Source organism: Eulemur rufifrons, chromosome 12 (genome assembly GCF_041146395.1).
Source record: "Eulemur rufifrons isolate Redbay chromosome 12, OSU_ERuf_1, whole genome shotgun sequence".
NCBI lineage: Eukaryota > Metazoa > Chordata > Mammalia > Primates > Lemuridae > Eulemur > Eulemur rufifrons.
In genome coordinates this window covers 8,871,339-8,886,426 of record NC_090994.1, presented here as the reverse complement: position 1 = coordinate 8,886,426, position 15,088 = coordinate 8,871,339, and the positions used below count along the sequence as shown (strand labels likewise).

Sequence of the window (15,088 nt, the reverse complement as noted above, 5' to 3'; positions counted from 1 at the left end):
ATATGTCTTCTGCTCTTTTGGTTTTCCTTAGCACTGGGAATTTGCCCCAAATAGTGTGCACTATCTTCTGAGCCTATGGCAGCGGCTGGCAGCCTCTGTGCCATATGTCAAAGCCACAGAGCCCCACATGCTGGAAACTTATACTCCTGAGGTCACCAAAGCCTACATCACATCCCGGTTGGAATCTGTGCACATCATACTGAGGTAAGGAAACTTGGGCAGCCTCCCTCATTTCCCCACCAGTAGCCTGCTGTCAGACTTGATAGAGATCAGCCGCCCAGTCGGGTTTTGATAGGGTCTTATTGGAGCTAATACTGTGAGTGCTTCTTTTTCCTTGTCAGCAGAGTAGCATAATGAGAGCACAAAGTCTGACAGAATGGTCTTACCTCTTTACCCTCCTATTCCTGTCCCCTTTTTGCCATCCATAGCAATATCTTTGAATATAAAGTACGTCTGTGTAATGTTTGTCCTTGCCACTGATATTCTTTAAATGTGAGAAACATTTATAGGATGTAGATGATAAGAGTTACAATGTGTAAGTTATAGGTACTTAATGTGAATTCCTAAAGAAATAAGTGGATAAAGATTACACAACCTAGTTATCAACTTGAATTCCAGAGCTTACTGGAACTCGTAAGAATTCTAGGCAACTGATTATTGATTGCATTACATTAATATGGTTTCTGTCTACCTTGACTATTAACTGGACCAGAAACCTGTAGCTAAAGAAATGTCAGGCCCTTTCAAAAGTGACCTATATTATATGAAGTTATCTTTGTTTAGGGGCCTTTCCTGTATGGTTTTTCATTGGCTGTTTGTTTCTCAGGGGAATTTATTTGGACTCTGAGAATCAGAGGTCTTTTTAAAGTCAGATTCTTAATTTGCTCTGAGTTAAATGCATTTAATTGTCATGAATTATAGTGTTTACTGTTTAGGACTTGAATTATTTCAAAAGCTGAGTACTCGTGTAGTTCACTAGAAAGTGTTGTTCTGTCAGCTCCATAGCTTCTGTTCCTGGCTTCTGTGAGTGCTTGTTGGGGAATGGTTGAGTGTGTGGGCTCTAAACCCAGATAGCCAGTTAATAGCTGCCTGCTCTTAGGCAGGTTTCTCAGTTTCCTTATTTGTAAAACACAAATAATAATAATAGGCCTATCTCACAAGGTTCTTACAAGGATTAAATTAATATGACCTGGCACAGTGTGTAGCACATGGTAGGCACACAGTCAGCTGCTGGTTGTAGTAGTGGTGGTAGAGGTGCTGCTGTTGGCATTGTCATACTGTGATACACCAGTAAGGAACACTCATCATTGGACAAGACATTAAGATCTAGGAGCCAGCGATAAGGCAAGACCTTGTACAGATCCACAATGCCTCCTCTGCAATTCTGAAATCCAGGATGTGAAAACTAAATTTTCTCATTGGTTTTGCACCAAAATTCACTTGGAGGCAAAACTTGACATGAGCTGATTGATATGAGACCCTTTATAGAGCTTTTATTTTAATCCTACTTGGTATGATATTTCATAATATTTATACATTTTGCTACAGGAATACTGAGTTTGATATGCCACAAAGCCCATCGTGGGTTTTACATTACGTGGTGGAAGCATCATATTGCCTTACTCAAATCTGAAAATTTCTGAATTCCAAACACATCTGGCCCCAGTGGCCTCACACAGAGGACTGTGTACTTATAGTCCCAAAGTTTACTGTAGTCAAAAACAGGTGAAAGATTTAGAGCTAAGAGCTCAGAGAGATGAGAAACATGGGCCTGTGAGGTTCAAGGCAGACAGATGTTAAGGGTGGGGCATTCACATGGGAAGATTTGATGCCACCAAGCAGAATATACCTCAGGACACAGACTGATTCTAGGGCAGAGACATCTGCCTTCTGACTTAATATTCTTCCTTGGGAAAAAACAGTGTTGGGGTATGATACGGGCCTCTACCGTTGGAAATGGTGGCTAAATTAAGAAGAAAGGGAGCTGCTGCATCAACACTGAAATCAATAGGCATATTTTAAGAGAGCTGCTTTCCTTATCCCCTTGGGAGTAGAGATGGCCTAGAAGACCCGCTGGAGGATACAGGTCTGGTCCAGCAGCAGTTGGACCAGCTGTCTACCATTGGGCGTTGTGAGTACGAGAAGACCTGTGCGCTCCTTGTGCAGTTGTTTGACCAGTCGGCCCAGTCCTACCAGGAGTTGCTCCAGAGCGCCAGCGCAAGCCCGATGGACATTGCAGTGCAGGAGGGTGAGTGTGCCGCGTGCAGGGAACTCTGGACCTGGTAAGGGATGTTGTCAGACCCCTTCTCTCATTGCCGCCTCTTTCCTGCCTGGCCCCCCTAGAAAAGGCTTCTTTCATCATCTGTTATCTCCATATACACAAAAGAATATTTATGAATGAATAAATGCCACAGGGGACTAGGGAAGAGGAACCGAAATCCTATCTGCAATGTGTGTTTTTAACTCTAAAGAAATACTGCAATCTAAAAATAATAGCCTTGTCTGATACAGGAACATTGATTATCTAATGAATTTCCCCCTTGGCGTCACCTTTACCAGAGCAGAGCAGTAGCTATCCTGGGGCGGGGGGGGGGGGGGGGGGGGGGAAGTAAGACTTTATGGCTTCACCAAAGTGTTCTTAAGATTTAAGGAAGCTCATAGTGCGGGATGTCTTCACGAAATTGTCACTGGAGGTGACACTGATGGGTCTTCCTCCTGCTGCAGGGAGGCTGACGTGGCTGGTTTACATTATTGGAGCCGTGATTGGTGGCCGGGTTTCTTTTGCCAGCACTGACGAGCAGGATGCTATGGATGGTGAGCTTGTCTGTCGGTAAGTGCTCCCACAGCAGCTCTCCGTTCCGCTTCTCTGACCACTCCCCGACCCCCTGTTCGGGTCCTCTTAATGCTTTTCTCCCCGTTACAGAACACAGTCTTGGGAAACTGGCCATGAAAACGAAACCTTCAAGTCTTTTATAAGTACAGCAAGAACTCTGCCTATGATCCTTACTGAAAAAACATTTTGGCAGTAATTCAGCAAGGAAATGATGGGTGCAGAATTAGGAAAACTAAATTGGGGAGTAGCTGTTAGTTCTGTTTAAGGACAATATCTCAGAGTTAGTGAAACTGCTTTTACCATACCAAAGAAGTCTAATAGGAAACTGTGGTTCTTCAGAGATCACCAAAGATAGAATTACAGAGTTTCTATAGCCTTTCAAATCTCTTGGCCATAAACTTGTCCACCTACGGAATTTAAAGTTATTTTTTATCTGTGGAATTCTCATTTTATTAAAACCCTTTAAATGAGCATCAAAGCTTATTGAAAATTTATCTTTCTAAGTTGAAGGGGGGGGAGAAATGAAACATAATTAGTGATTTCTAAAAATTTACCTAACAGCAATAAAAAGGCAGAATTTGTTAGTACTCTGAAATAGAGGTTCTCAAACCTTTTGATCTTAGGACTACTTTACCTTCTTAAAAAGTATTGAGAACTTCAAAGAGTATTTAGTTTCTTTAAAAATATATATTTATTTTAAAATAATAGTAAGCCCATTTCATGTTAACATAAATAATATATTTTTATCAAAAATAACTATTTTCCAAAAAAATTACTGAGTGGCATTGTTTTACAGTTTTACAGGTCTCTTTAATGTCGGCATAACAGAAGTCAGCTGGATTCTTATGTTTGCTTCTGCATTCGTTCTGTTGTGATATCACATCTTGTAGCCTCTGGGAAACTCCATACCCTCATATGAGAATGCAAGTCCAAAAGGCACAAAATGTTTCAGTATTATTATGAAAATGGTTTTGTGACCTTACAGAGAGCCACTACCTTAAAAGGTTCTAAACTTTGAATGTTCTCCTTAGAATTGAATACATTTCAACATGATGCCTTAGGCTTTATTGGTTTCCACACACCTCAGTGTGTAATTCTCCTGTTCCAAAAACTCCCCATCTGTCTCTTTCCGCCACCATTTTGTTCAGTTGCCCATTTGCCTTAGGAGCCTTAATCCTGACAGAAGTTTCCATGGCATTGTCCCACTTGCATTTTTTGAAGAGTTGAGCAAAATTGTAATAAGAATGAAATCTAATACCTTTCTGATTCTGCAGCCTGGTGTGACACTGCATGTGTCATAATGTAAATTTAGTTTAGGCGATGTCTTGCATACTGGTTGTCAGCGTGCATGTAACAACACAGTGATCAAGTCTAATTTACCTATAATATGTCACAAATAGTTTGTTACCTATTCTCACACTATCAAAATGTCAAATGACTCACTGATAACATCATGCTCATTCAACGTTCACTCACTTGCATGCCAATATGCTTTCTTTGGGGGAGAGTGAGAGAGGGGACAGGGGTGAAGTCACAGGCAGTGTATCTGCTGTTTCTCTCTGGAAGTCTCACCTGCGTGTGAGCATCATCCTTCACGCATCTCTGTTCCTTTCGTGGCTCTGTGAGAGAAAAGATTGACAAGTACTGGTCTAGCCCAGTCTCCTGCATTTATATATTAATAGATGAACTGGGATGCAGAAAATTCCTGTACCCAGGGTCTCACAGAAGTTTCAGGGAAGACCATTACCCCTCATGCCAGCATTTTTTTTAAGCTGATTATGAGTTCTGACGCAATCTACAGTCTCAGCGGATAAACATCTAACCATTCATTCCTCAGCTGTGGTTTCTGTTGTGGAGCAAGAAGAATTTTGTTCCCTCACCAAAGTTTAGAACCTGCAGAGCATGCCTTTCAGATAGGATGGGTAAGGAGAACAGGCGTATGCAACTATTTTGGGGTCCTTGGATTGTCTAAACTAATCCAGATGTCCTTCTGTTGAGAGAATCATTGCTCCTCTTCCTCTAGGGTGCTCCAGCTGATGAACCTAACAGATTCTCGCTTGGCACAGGCGGGTAACGAGAAGCTAGAATTGGCCATGCTGAGCTTTTTTGAGCAATTTCGTAAGATCTACATTGGGGACCAGGTGCAGAAGTCCTCTAAGGTAACAGACTCTCAGATGGCTCCATTTAGCTCTCACTTGTCACTTGTGGGATTGCTGTTGAGGGAAATAGTTGATTATATATCACATAGCCTCCAGATTTTAGGTATTGGGATAGTCCAAATGTTTTCTCTTAGTCTGTAGAATTCTGGGAGACTTGTCAAAGAATTGGGTCGATTTCTCTAGTGCTCCATTTGTTTAACAAATAGTCAAAATGTTGTTCTCCCCCAAATTGGCAATTCCTAGTCTTCATACATGAATTAATATTCAGAACAGCAGAAGGGTTGGGCAGTCATTTTATAACCTCAGGCTTGAAGGGAACCAGTAAGATAGCTCAACATCTATTCAATGTTTAGTAATACTTAGAAACTAACTCATCCCTTCAGTAAAATCTTCCCCAGGATTGTAGTACAGGGATGTGATTGTTCTAATTCATATTTCCTGGTTACTTTCTCTTCCTTAATACCAGCTGTACCGCCGACTCTCAGAAGTTCTGGGCTTGAATGATGAGACCATGGTCCTAAGCGTCTTCATAGGCAAAATGTAAGTGTTTCAGCTTGCCATCAGCAAGAGTCCCTTGCAATCCTGTTGCAACTGTAAAATGTGATCTTGGCATTGTGCTGCCAGTGCCTTGGTATTCCAGCATCGATCGTTTGCGTCAGAAAATTGTGCATTTGAGTGTGTGACAAGCTGTGCTTAGAGATATGGCCCGGCCCCAGAGCATTCCAGGCTTGTACAGGCAAGGATTTAATTTTGTTCTTACAGAACCTTCTCTTTAGCCTCTGTAATGACAGGTGAAACCCTGTCATGGCGTTAGCAAAATGGACCTCCCTCCCCAGCAATTGGTGCTTGGCCTCTCACTCAACCGCCATGCCAGGGATGCCTGGAGCAGGCATTCACTTTTTGGTGCTGATTTCCACTAGTTATGTCCCCCAGGAGGAGAGCCCCACTTTAAAAGGTGCTTATCCCTCCCAGGAAGCATCACAGCCTTTGAGAGTCTTGCGTCTCCAACATCTAGTGCCATTTGAACTGTCTTCAAAGTTGGAGTTCCTAATTGGCCCTTTTTTTTTTAAGTTATACCCCTTAGGTTACATTTTCCTCTTTTTAGGAGCTCAATTTATCAAAGCACACACTAGGAGCCAAATACATTACCCAGGGCTGTGTGCAAAAGGACATTTTGCCTTCTTCCAGCTATCCCAACCCTAAACACTCATATCCATGAGCTGGTTAATTAAGATGGAAAGACCAAAGGGGGTCTAAAGGACTCTCCAGCCAAGAATCCAGAAGCAAGGGCTACTAGAATTCTGCAGCTGACAGTGGATGGTGCAGGTGCAGAATTGCATACGTCTGCATGTTATCACTGCCGCAGAAATCTCTTACCCTTGCTGCAGAAATCAGCCCTGGAGTGCCCCAGAATTCCAAGGGCCTGGGTATGGGCCAGTGTAGCTTTGGAACCAAGTAGTGAAGATTATCTGAAGGATAATTTTTCTAGTCAACCAAATGTAAGTACGGAGATTTCCTACCCTTTTTTTTCTTTTACTTTTTTTTTTCTTTTTTTTTTTTTTTTTTTTTTTTGTGGTCGTGATGTCTGTGAATTAGTGGTGCAGATGTGTGGTGACTTTTGATGAATGATTTTCTTCTTCTCCTAGCCCTCAAGAAAACCAGGCAAATCAAAAGAGTCCCTTGCTTTTTTTTTGTTTTTGTTCTCCAGTATCACCAACTTGAAGTACTGGGGCCGCTGTGAACCAATCACCTCCAAGACACTACAGCTTCTCAATGATCTCTCCATTGGATATCCTTTTCTAAGCTAGCTTCCTTGCACAGCAGAAACTGTGGCAGGCCACAGTCTAGGAATCATAGCCTCCTGCTATTTCCACTTTAATTTAGCTTTAGTGTGTACTCAGGTATCTTCCATTTTCCTAGGAGTCAAAGGCAGTGCCCACACAGAATCCAGGAATAATTTCAAATTTCAAAAATGAGATGAGACACCGACCCAATAGTTTACACATTTATCCCTGGCTATTCCTAAGGTCCAGAAATACATAATAGATGCATCTCATAGGTACACACTCTGTGTGGTCAAGGTTGTAGTATCTTAGTGATGACAAAGCCCTTCTTGGATTGGTTGTCCTGTCAGCTAGCTGATTGGTAGAAAAATCCTGATTCTAAGCTTTGTGATAGAAGTCGTGGCTGTGCTTCCTCTTGACTTAAACTAGGTCTGCTACAAAGTTTTAATTGCTCTAGGACAGCTTTTCCCAACCAGGGATCCACAAGAGGAGTCAACCCTGTAAAATTATCGACATGACTTTTTTCTCAGTTCTCCCAAAGATCATACATAGCTAGTACCATTCAAATTAGTAAAATTGTTCATTCATTATACACAGTGGATGCCTTAGGCAGAGCTTTAGGGCTTAATTCTTCCTTGGACTCCTGCTGAGAAAAGCTACCCTAGGATATTCATGATTCTTTGGGGAAACTTCTGGGTTTTATCTATTTTCTTACAGATAAGAGTTCTCTAACTGATCAGTTAAATATTGCTTAGAAGAGAACACATTTGTTCCTATTTGGTAGTGGCATACTCAAGTGGTTTAGAAAAATCAGATATTCGGGTAAGCTGTACTTTATCCTGGACGGTTTCCATCTGCCTTAAAGATTCTTAGTTTGCTTCACACTTTCCTTGACCTTCTTCTTTGTCTTTACGTACAGTAGTGTAAGGAAGCTGGTGAAGCTTAGTGCGGTACAGTTCATGCTGAACAATCACACGGTAAGTGATGTTAGCCCCTCTTCCTGGCCCCCTCGCCCCTGTCACCCACACATTCACTTTCTCCACACGTAAAGGAGATGTTTAAATTGGAGTCTCGGGTACTGCTACAGCAAAGGTGGAAGTCAGGTGATAACACACTTACTGTCATCAGAGCTGGTCCAGATGATCTGCGTTATGGTGAAGTCACCTACTGCACACTGCAGTAAATTAGTAGCAGGCAACAACAGTAAGCAAAACAAAACACCTTTCAGATCCTTAGGAATGACCATATAGCCATTAGCTTGAAAGGGCTCAGTAATTCTCAAATTACTCCCTCTAACCATGTTTTTACCTTTTTAACTTGTTTTCTTTTTTTCAATAGAGCGAGCACTTTTCATTTTTGGGTATTAACAATCAGTCCAACTTGACAGACATGCGGTGTCGGACTACGTTCTACACAGCACTTGGGCGTCTCCTCATGGTGGATTTAGGTACTGCAATAAATCCTAGAGGCTCATGAAGTAATCTGGCACTGTTTTAAATTTTGATTTGAGGACAGAAAACTAGATGCAGAGGAAGTCTTTTCTGTTGTTTCAACAGTAACAAAATCATCTGAAATGACAGTCTGATTTCACCGAGAACAGATCATGCTGTCATGATCCCTGTAACTGGAAGAGAATAACAGCATGCCCCTGAAGTTTCTTCCAGTGTCCAGTTCTCTTTATGTTCCTTATCTATAAAATAAGGGAATTGATCATTGAGATTCCTAAATGCATCTTGTTGGCCAGATAACTTCTCCACCCCACATTGAGGTGCAAACCCACTTTAGACAGTCAACAAAAACTTTTTGTTATCCAGTTCTCTAGCACATAGGAACCAGGAGGGCTTAATCCCTTTTGTAGCAATAGTGTTGATATTTTCAGTTTTAGATCAATAACTGAAGCTCAATGGTATTCTCATTTTGAGCTATTTATATTTAATCATACTAAAATGACATTATAAAACCTTTCTTAAATTCATCAAAGATTACTAAAAAAAAAAAAAAGGAAAGTAAGTGTGAATGAGCCCTCCACAAGCACCTCTTTCAAGTTTGAATCTCATCTAGTTCTCAGATACCAGCCATGCATGGTCCTTTCTAGACTGACTCTAATTCTCACTAAGGCAAAGTAAGTAAATAACATAGTATCTTAATACATACAGAAATCACTGATACTGCGGCTCAACATCAGAAAACTTAGGACATTCTCAGACTAGATGGTTTCTGTCATTTTCTAGTTTTAAAATTCTGTTTCTGTATATACATTTTATTAGATTGCTACAAAACCTGTTGGGATGATAAAGGGACTCCCTCCCCTTGAATTACCTTTGGGTTGCCTCATCTTTCATCCCCTTTTATCTCCTGTGCATACACAGCTTTGAATTCTTTGTGTTGGGGTCACAACGTGGGTTGTTTTCCTTACAGGAGAGGATGAAGATCAGTATGAGCAGTTCATGCTGCCACTCACAGCAGCGTTTGAGGCTGTGGCCCAGATGTTTAGCACTAACAGTTTCAACGAGCAGGAGGCAAAGGTGAGTCCTTCACCCACTGATTGATCAGCTATTGGTTTAGGGCAGTCCCTGATAGAGCCAAGATCAGCTAGCACGGCAGAAAATACTGAGTCCATAAACTATCCACTGCTTTAGCTTTCTACGTACTCTCTTGGATTCCTGGGATTTTGGAATTGAAGAACCATATAAACTATTGTTTTTATATTAAAGTATATTTTTAAGCAGTTCTTAGGATTTTTTTTGGTCTAGTTTTCAAATGAATTAGGATAAAGTTGTTTATGGTTTTCGTATTGCCTTTTTAATCTGTTATATCTTTAATTATGGCCCTTTTCATTTTTAATACTGCTTATTAATGCTTTCAATCTCTGTCTAGATCAGTCCCTGCCAGAGATTTGTCAGTTTTATTAGTCTTTGCAAAAAACAAAACATTTATTGGCTTTGATTTAGGTCTTTTTAATCTATTTTCTGTTTCATTCATTTCTACTCTTACCTTTGTTTTTGTGTATTTTCCTTGGAGTTAGTCTGTTGTTCTAACTTCTTAACTGTTCAGCTCTTCTTCTTTCCTAATATGATTATTTAAAGCTATAAAAGTCCCTCTAGGTATAGTCTACAAGTCTGGGGTTTTGTTTTTTTTTTTAATTGTGGCAAAAAGACACAGAAAATTTACCATCTTAACTATTTTTACATGTACAGTTTAGTAATGTTAAGTATTTTTACATTGTGAAACATCTTCAGAATCTACAAATTTTAATATGTCACATCTTCATTATTCAGTTCTTTGTAATGTCTCATTTTCATTGAGATTTCTTCTTTGATATGAGTCATTTAGAAGCCTTTTCAAATTTCCATATATATGGAATTTTAAATTACTTTTAGTTCTTGATTTTCAGCTCTCAGAAGTGTCTTGATTGTTGCTTTCCTCATCTTTTTTACTTTATACATGCCCGCTCTCCTGACCTATACAACTCTGTGCCAAAATCCAAAGACAACACAATGTTAATATTGCCAGGACTTTTTTCCATGTTTCTAAGGGCACTGAGGCTGAATGGTAGAACCACCAGATAGCCGGGGGTATCACTAGGAAAAATGCCAGACTTTACCTGACATTCCAGTGTTCTCCTTTTCATCTTTAGAAAGCCTCTTAGTTTTCCCTCTGCAAATCAGCGGGTAGTCAGAGAGCAACACCACTTTGTCCAGCGCTGTCCCAGTGTCCCACACTTGTTTGTGTGTTGGGGTCTAAGATGGGTACTATTCAAATCTGGAGTTAGTGTGGAACATATCAGTAACTTAGGCTAGAATACCAACCAATATCAAGGACTTAGGGTGAATTTATATGCTTTCTGTATATCCCAGTTTGATAATCAGTGAAAATCAGCCATTTCCCCATAATATTAGTCCCATACAAGGCAAGTAAAATTAACCAAAGGTACCATCGTGGCAATGGACTACAACCATCACCCACATCTTTGTCATATCCCACGGCTGGATTTTAAAAGCAGTCTTATTGCTCAGGGCCCCAAGTAAAAGTTCTATTGAGAAAGAGAGTATTGCATTTAGGGTCTTAGTACTATGTATAAATCCTAATCTGGGCCCTTCTACCACCTATTAGCATGAATGTGGGCAAGTTATTTGGCCTCTTTGAGGACTCAGTCTCTTTTTCTGTAAAATGAGAGCACAGTACTTTACAGCTCCAACATTGAGCAGGTCAGTCTTATTTCCTGACAGCCCAACCAGGGGGACAGGTACCGTGGAGACTCCCCTTTGTCTTCCTCTTGGCAGGGTTTGCATTTCAGTTCCTTTGGGATGCAGACTATTAGGATATATATGGCTTTTCTATGTCTTCTTGTATGGGCTTTTTTGCTTTTCCACTTCTTTTTTTGCCCTCCCGGATGTGTTCAGAGCTTTTCCAGATTTATTACTTTAATATATTAAAAGCTTGTCAGCTTCAATTTTTGCTATATGATGGGCCAGGAATCATCCTATTTTCTTAGTATAACAAGCTTCCAAAACTAATTTTCCAAGTGAAAAGGTTCCATTTTAACATGGAAGAGATTGATTCAGGATATTTGGGAAGGAGTATTTGTTGAACTGCGGGAGGAAGAATTTGATTACAGATGTGTGAAATTCCCATGAGATGGTTATAGGTTTGGTTTTTCTTCTGTTTTAATATATTTTTGCCTTCTACAGCGAACTCTAGTGGGCCTAGTGAGAGACCTGAGAGGGATAGCTTTCGCCTTCAATGCCAAGACCAGCTTCATGATGCTCTTTGAATGGATGTATCCTAACTCAAGCTAGGAGCACACCACAGCTAGCCTTACCTGGGGTGTGATTGGTGGTAAAGTCGTAAAGTGGGTAGAGCAGAGGGCAGGAAGGTGTGATGAGGCAAAGAAGATGGAGAGTTACCCCCAAGGCCTGCCATGTGTCCTGTGGTCTGACACGTGCCATTCCACAATGGTGTGATGGCATAATGTTGTCTGAGATTAGGCCATGAATGAGGTAGTTTCCCAGTTCCTCTTTTGGGTCCCAGATATAAATACCCGCGGAACTACATACCACTGTGGAACTGTTGATGCTGCTACACTTAGAAAAGAGAGACATTTCAATCTACTAAAATATGACAGTTTTTAGGAATTAGGAAGTCTAACTTTACTGACTTCATAACCTTGTACAGACCATTTTAAATCCAAGTGCCTCTATTTCTCCGGAAGATACGTAAAGGGAATAGCTGATCCCTGTCATATCATAGAAGTGGTAAAGGGATAAATAACTCTGAAATACATTGTGCTCTTCAGAAGAAAGGTGCTATGTAAATTAAAATGTATTACTAGATGCCTTTTACAGGTTAGAGGACACATAGTCACTTTAGCATCTTCTGGTTAGAAAAACTCTAAGATGCAAGAAAGAGACAGGAAATTGGAGAACTGTAATTTGACAGTTTTGTGCTTACCTAGTGCTGGAAACTTTTAAATTCTGTACCTTTCTGGATTCAGAAATCCTTCCTTAGCTTCTCATTTATAGATATCCATCCTACATGCCAATTCTCCAACGGGCAATTGAGCTCTGGTACCACGATCCAGCCTGTACCACACCTGTGCTCAAGCTGATGGCTGAATTAGTTCACAACAGGTAAGCAGGAGGCAAACCTTCACAGGGCATAGCTGCCCTTTTATCTGAGAAAGCCCTGAGGATTTGCTTTATCTAATGCTTTAGGCGGATTGTGGGAAATAATAAGGTTCACGGCTATAAAAATTTGAAAACTTCTAAAAGTTTATGTGGGTGTGTTTTTGTTTGTTTGAAAGAAGGATATTCCCAGCCACGCAAAGCCATAGCTGACTGAAGAAAACACATCACTTTAAAAAGAGTTTGAAGGCCAGGCACGGTGGCTCACGCCTATAATCCTAGCTACTTGGGAGGCTGAGGCAGAAGGGTCACTGGAGCCCAGGAGTTGGAGGTTGCTGTGAGCTAGGCTGATGCCACGGCACTCTAGCCTGGACAATACAGTAAGACTGTGTCTCAAGAGTTTCAAGATGTTCATTCTTACAAGAAGTAAATTTGGCAACCAAGATTCAAATTACAGCTGGATCAATAAAGACTCACTTTTTTACAAAAAGTGAGAAAGATTTCCAAAACACCAAATTTTAGATTTGTGCAACAATTTAGGGACGGTGAAAAAGAAAAATATAGCACCTTAGCTTTGCTAGAATTTCAGGCATGTGCATCTATCTCTCACAGCACTCCTGAGAGAATTGGTAATTTTTAAAACTACCTTAGGGAGTGGGTAAGATTTAATAAGGCTGCTACCGCCTATGGGGCTTATATTCAAGAGTTATTCATTTATAAAATACATATTTGAGAGCATCTACTCTTTGCCAAGCACTTCCCTAGCTACTGTGCAAGACAAAATCTCTGCCTTCTTCAGTGTTACAAATGGTGGGAAAGACAGGCAGCAAAAGCAAGCACAGAAGATATTTTCAGACAGTGATTAAGTGCTATAAAACCACGAGGCAATAAAAGGAGAATTGAAGGAGAGTCAGGAAAGCCCTCTGAAAGAAGGTAATATTTAAGCTGAGATCTGAATGACAAGAAAGATTCTGGTAGCCCTGCAGAGATCGGAGTATTCTAAACAGAAAAGCAACTGCAAGCGTCCTGAGATAGGATACACTACCTGGGACTTGTGGCTGGAGGCTGCCTGAAAGGGGAGTCAGACCGGTGGGCAGAGCCAGGTCGTCTAGAACCTTAGCACGGCAGTGGCGAGGAGTGGGCATTTGCTCTCATTGCAGTGGAAAGCTGCTGCAGTGTTTTAAGCAAGGGATTAAAATGATCTATTTACATTATTTAAAGGCTGCCATGTGAAGAGTGGACTGCAGGGGGACAGGGGTGGGAACATGGAGACCGTATAGGAAGTGGACAGGTTCAGGGCATATTTTAGAGCTGGATCTTGATGGCCCAATGTGGGAGGAAAGAAGGACTCAAGAAGGATGCCTGGGTCTGAGATCTGACCAGCTTGAGTCCACTGAAGCTCATTAAAAGGTAGAGCAGAAAAAAGAAGAAGAGGTGTTCTCATCTAATGAACAGTCAGGACCTCAAAGCTAGGGTTGTTACAGATCTTTTCCTTCTCCACCTGGCTTCTGTTACAGCCTTCCAAGTCCCTTTGCATCTTTTCTTTTTATAAAGTGGCAACAATGCTTGTACCCCTCCGGTAGTTGCCACTGAAGCCATAAAGGTAGGTGTAGACCAATGCCTGAAGGGCAGTGAGTGAGTACCAAGAAGTGACTAGTAGAAGCTCTATTTTAATCAAATAAAATTGTGAGTTTTGAAAGTAATTTTATCTGCTGCCACAATTTTTTTTTTTTTTTTTTTTTTTGCTTCTTTTAAATGTTTTCCATTTGAGCAGCAGAACTTGAATCTAGCATGTTGGTCTTCAAGATATAAACTACATAGTATGGGTTAAATATCTATAACTTGGTTATTCTCACATGATGATAGGCAATCTGCCTATCTTACTACACAGTCACTCAGGGTACTCAGATGAGAGACTGAAGTACCCCAGTCTTCCAAGAAAACACCTCTGACTTTTTCTCCTCCTGTGCTCTCTGCTCAGATCGCAGCGACTCCAGTTTGATGTCTCTTCTCCCAATGGCATTTTACTTTTCCGAGAAACCAGCAAGATGATAACAATGTATGGTAAGTGCTTCAGAGGGTCATGCCCCTGGAAGTGAATTTCAGCTCAGTCACCACACTGTAAGCAGTGTGGGGGTCTCTGGTGACAGCCAGGACAGCATTCCCCCAGCGTGCTGTTCCTCATACGTGTGTATCAGTGTGCCAGCTGTCACCACAGGCCTTTGTCTGCCTTTGGAATAGGAAGGCTGAGTCGATTGCAATGTGGTTGAATAAACATATGTTATGTGTCTACTCAGGCAATCGTATCCTGACACTAGGAGAGGTCCCAAAGGATCAGGTCTATGCCCTGAAGCTCAAGGGCATCTCCATCTGCTTCTCCATGCTGAAGGCTGCCCTCAGTGGGAGTTACGTCAATTTCGGAGTCTTCCGTCTCTATGGGGATGATGCCCTGGACAACGCCCTACAGACCTTCATCAAGCTGCTTCTCTCTATTCCCCACAGTGACCTCCTGGTAAGCCTGGAGCTTTGTTGACAGCATCTTGCCCCTTAGCACATTCAGTTTTTTTTCACCTGAGACCATGATTGAATGTTTCTCTTGAGAAACTATAACCTAGCTCCTTTCTGCTGTAACTCTTTTGTTTTCCCAATTTTATTTAAGATCATCTCCCTTCACGCTGAAGTGCACAA

The 15,088-nt window shown here is 41.2% G+C and overlaps 1 protein-coding gene across 3 annotated transcripts in view; it reads left to right on the top strand.

Moving 5' to 3' along the window:
- XPO7 (exportin 7) overlaps positions 1 to 15,088 on the top strand; it is a 77,804-nt gene that overhangs the window by 55,820 nt on the left and 6,896 nt on the right. For all 3 annotated transcript variants that reach the window (XM_069484874.1, XM_069484873.1, XM_069484872.1), the window contains 13 exons: positions 32 to 204; positions 2,055 to 2,248; positions 2,725 to 2,830; positions 4,857 to 4,992; positions 5,459 to 5,532; positions 6,701 to 6,781; positions 7,690 to 7,753; positions 8,115 to 8,223; positions 9,195 to 9,301; positions 11,468 to 11,556; positions 12,299 to 12,406; positions 14,382 to 14,464; positions 14,698 to 14,912. In XM_069484874.1, the coding sequence (XP_069340975.1) occupies positions 32 to 204; positions 2,055 to 2,248; positions 2,725 to 2,830; positions 4,857 to 4,992; positions 5,459 to 5,532; positions 6,701 to 6,781; positions 7,690 to 7,753; positions 8,115 to 8,223; positions 9,195 to 9,301; positions 11,468 to 11,556; positions 12,299 to 12,406; positions 14,382 to 14,464; positions 14,698 to 14,912 (1,539 nt within the window). The remainder of the gene's footprint in view (positions 1 to 31; positions 205 to 2,054; positions 2,249 to 2,724; positions 2,831 to 4,856; positions 4,993 to 5,458; positions 5,533 to 6,700; positions 6,782 to 7,689; positions 7,754 to 8,114; positions 8,224 to 9,194; positions 9,302 to 11,467; positions 11,557 to 12,298; positions 12,407 to 14,381; positions 14,465 to 14,697; positions 14,913 to 15,088) is intronic.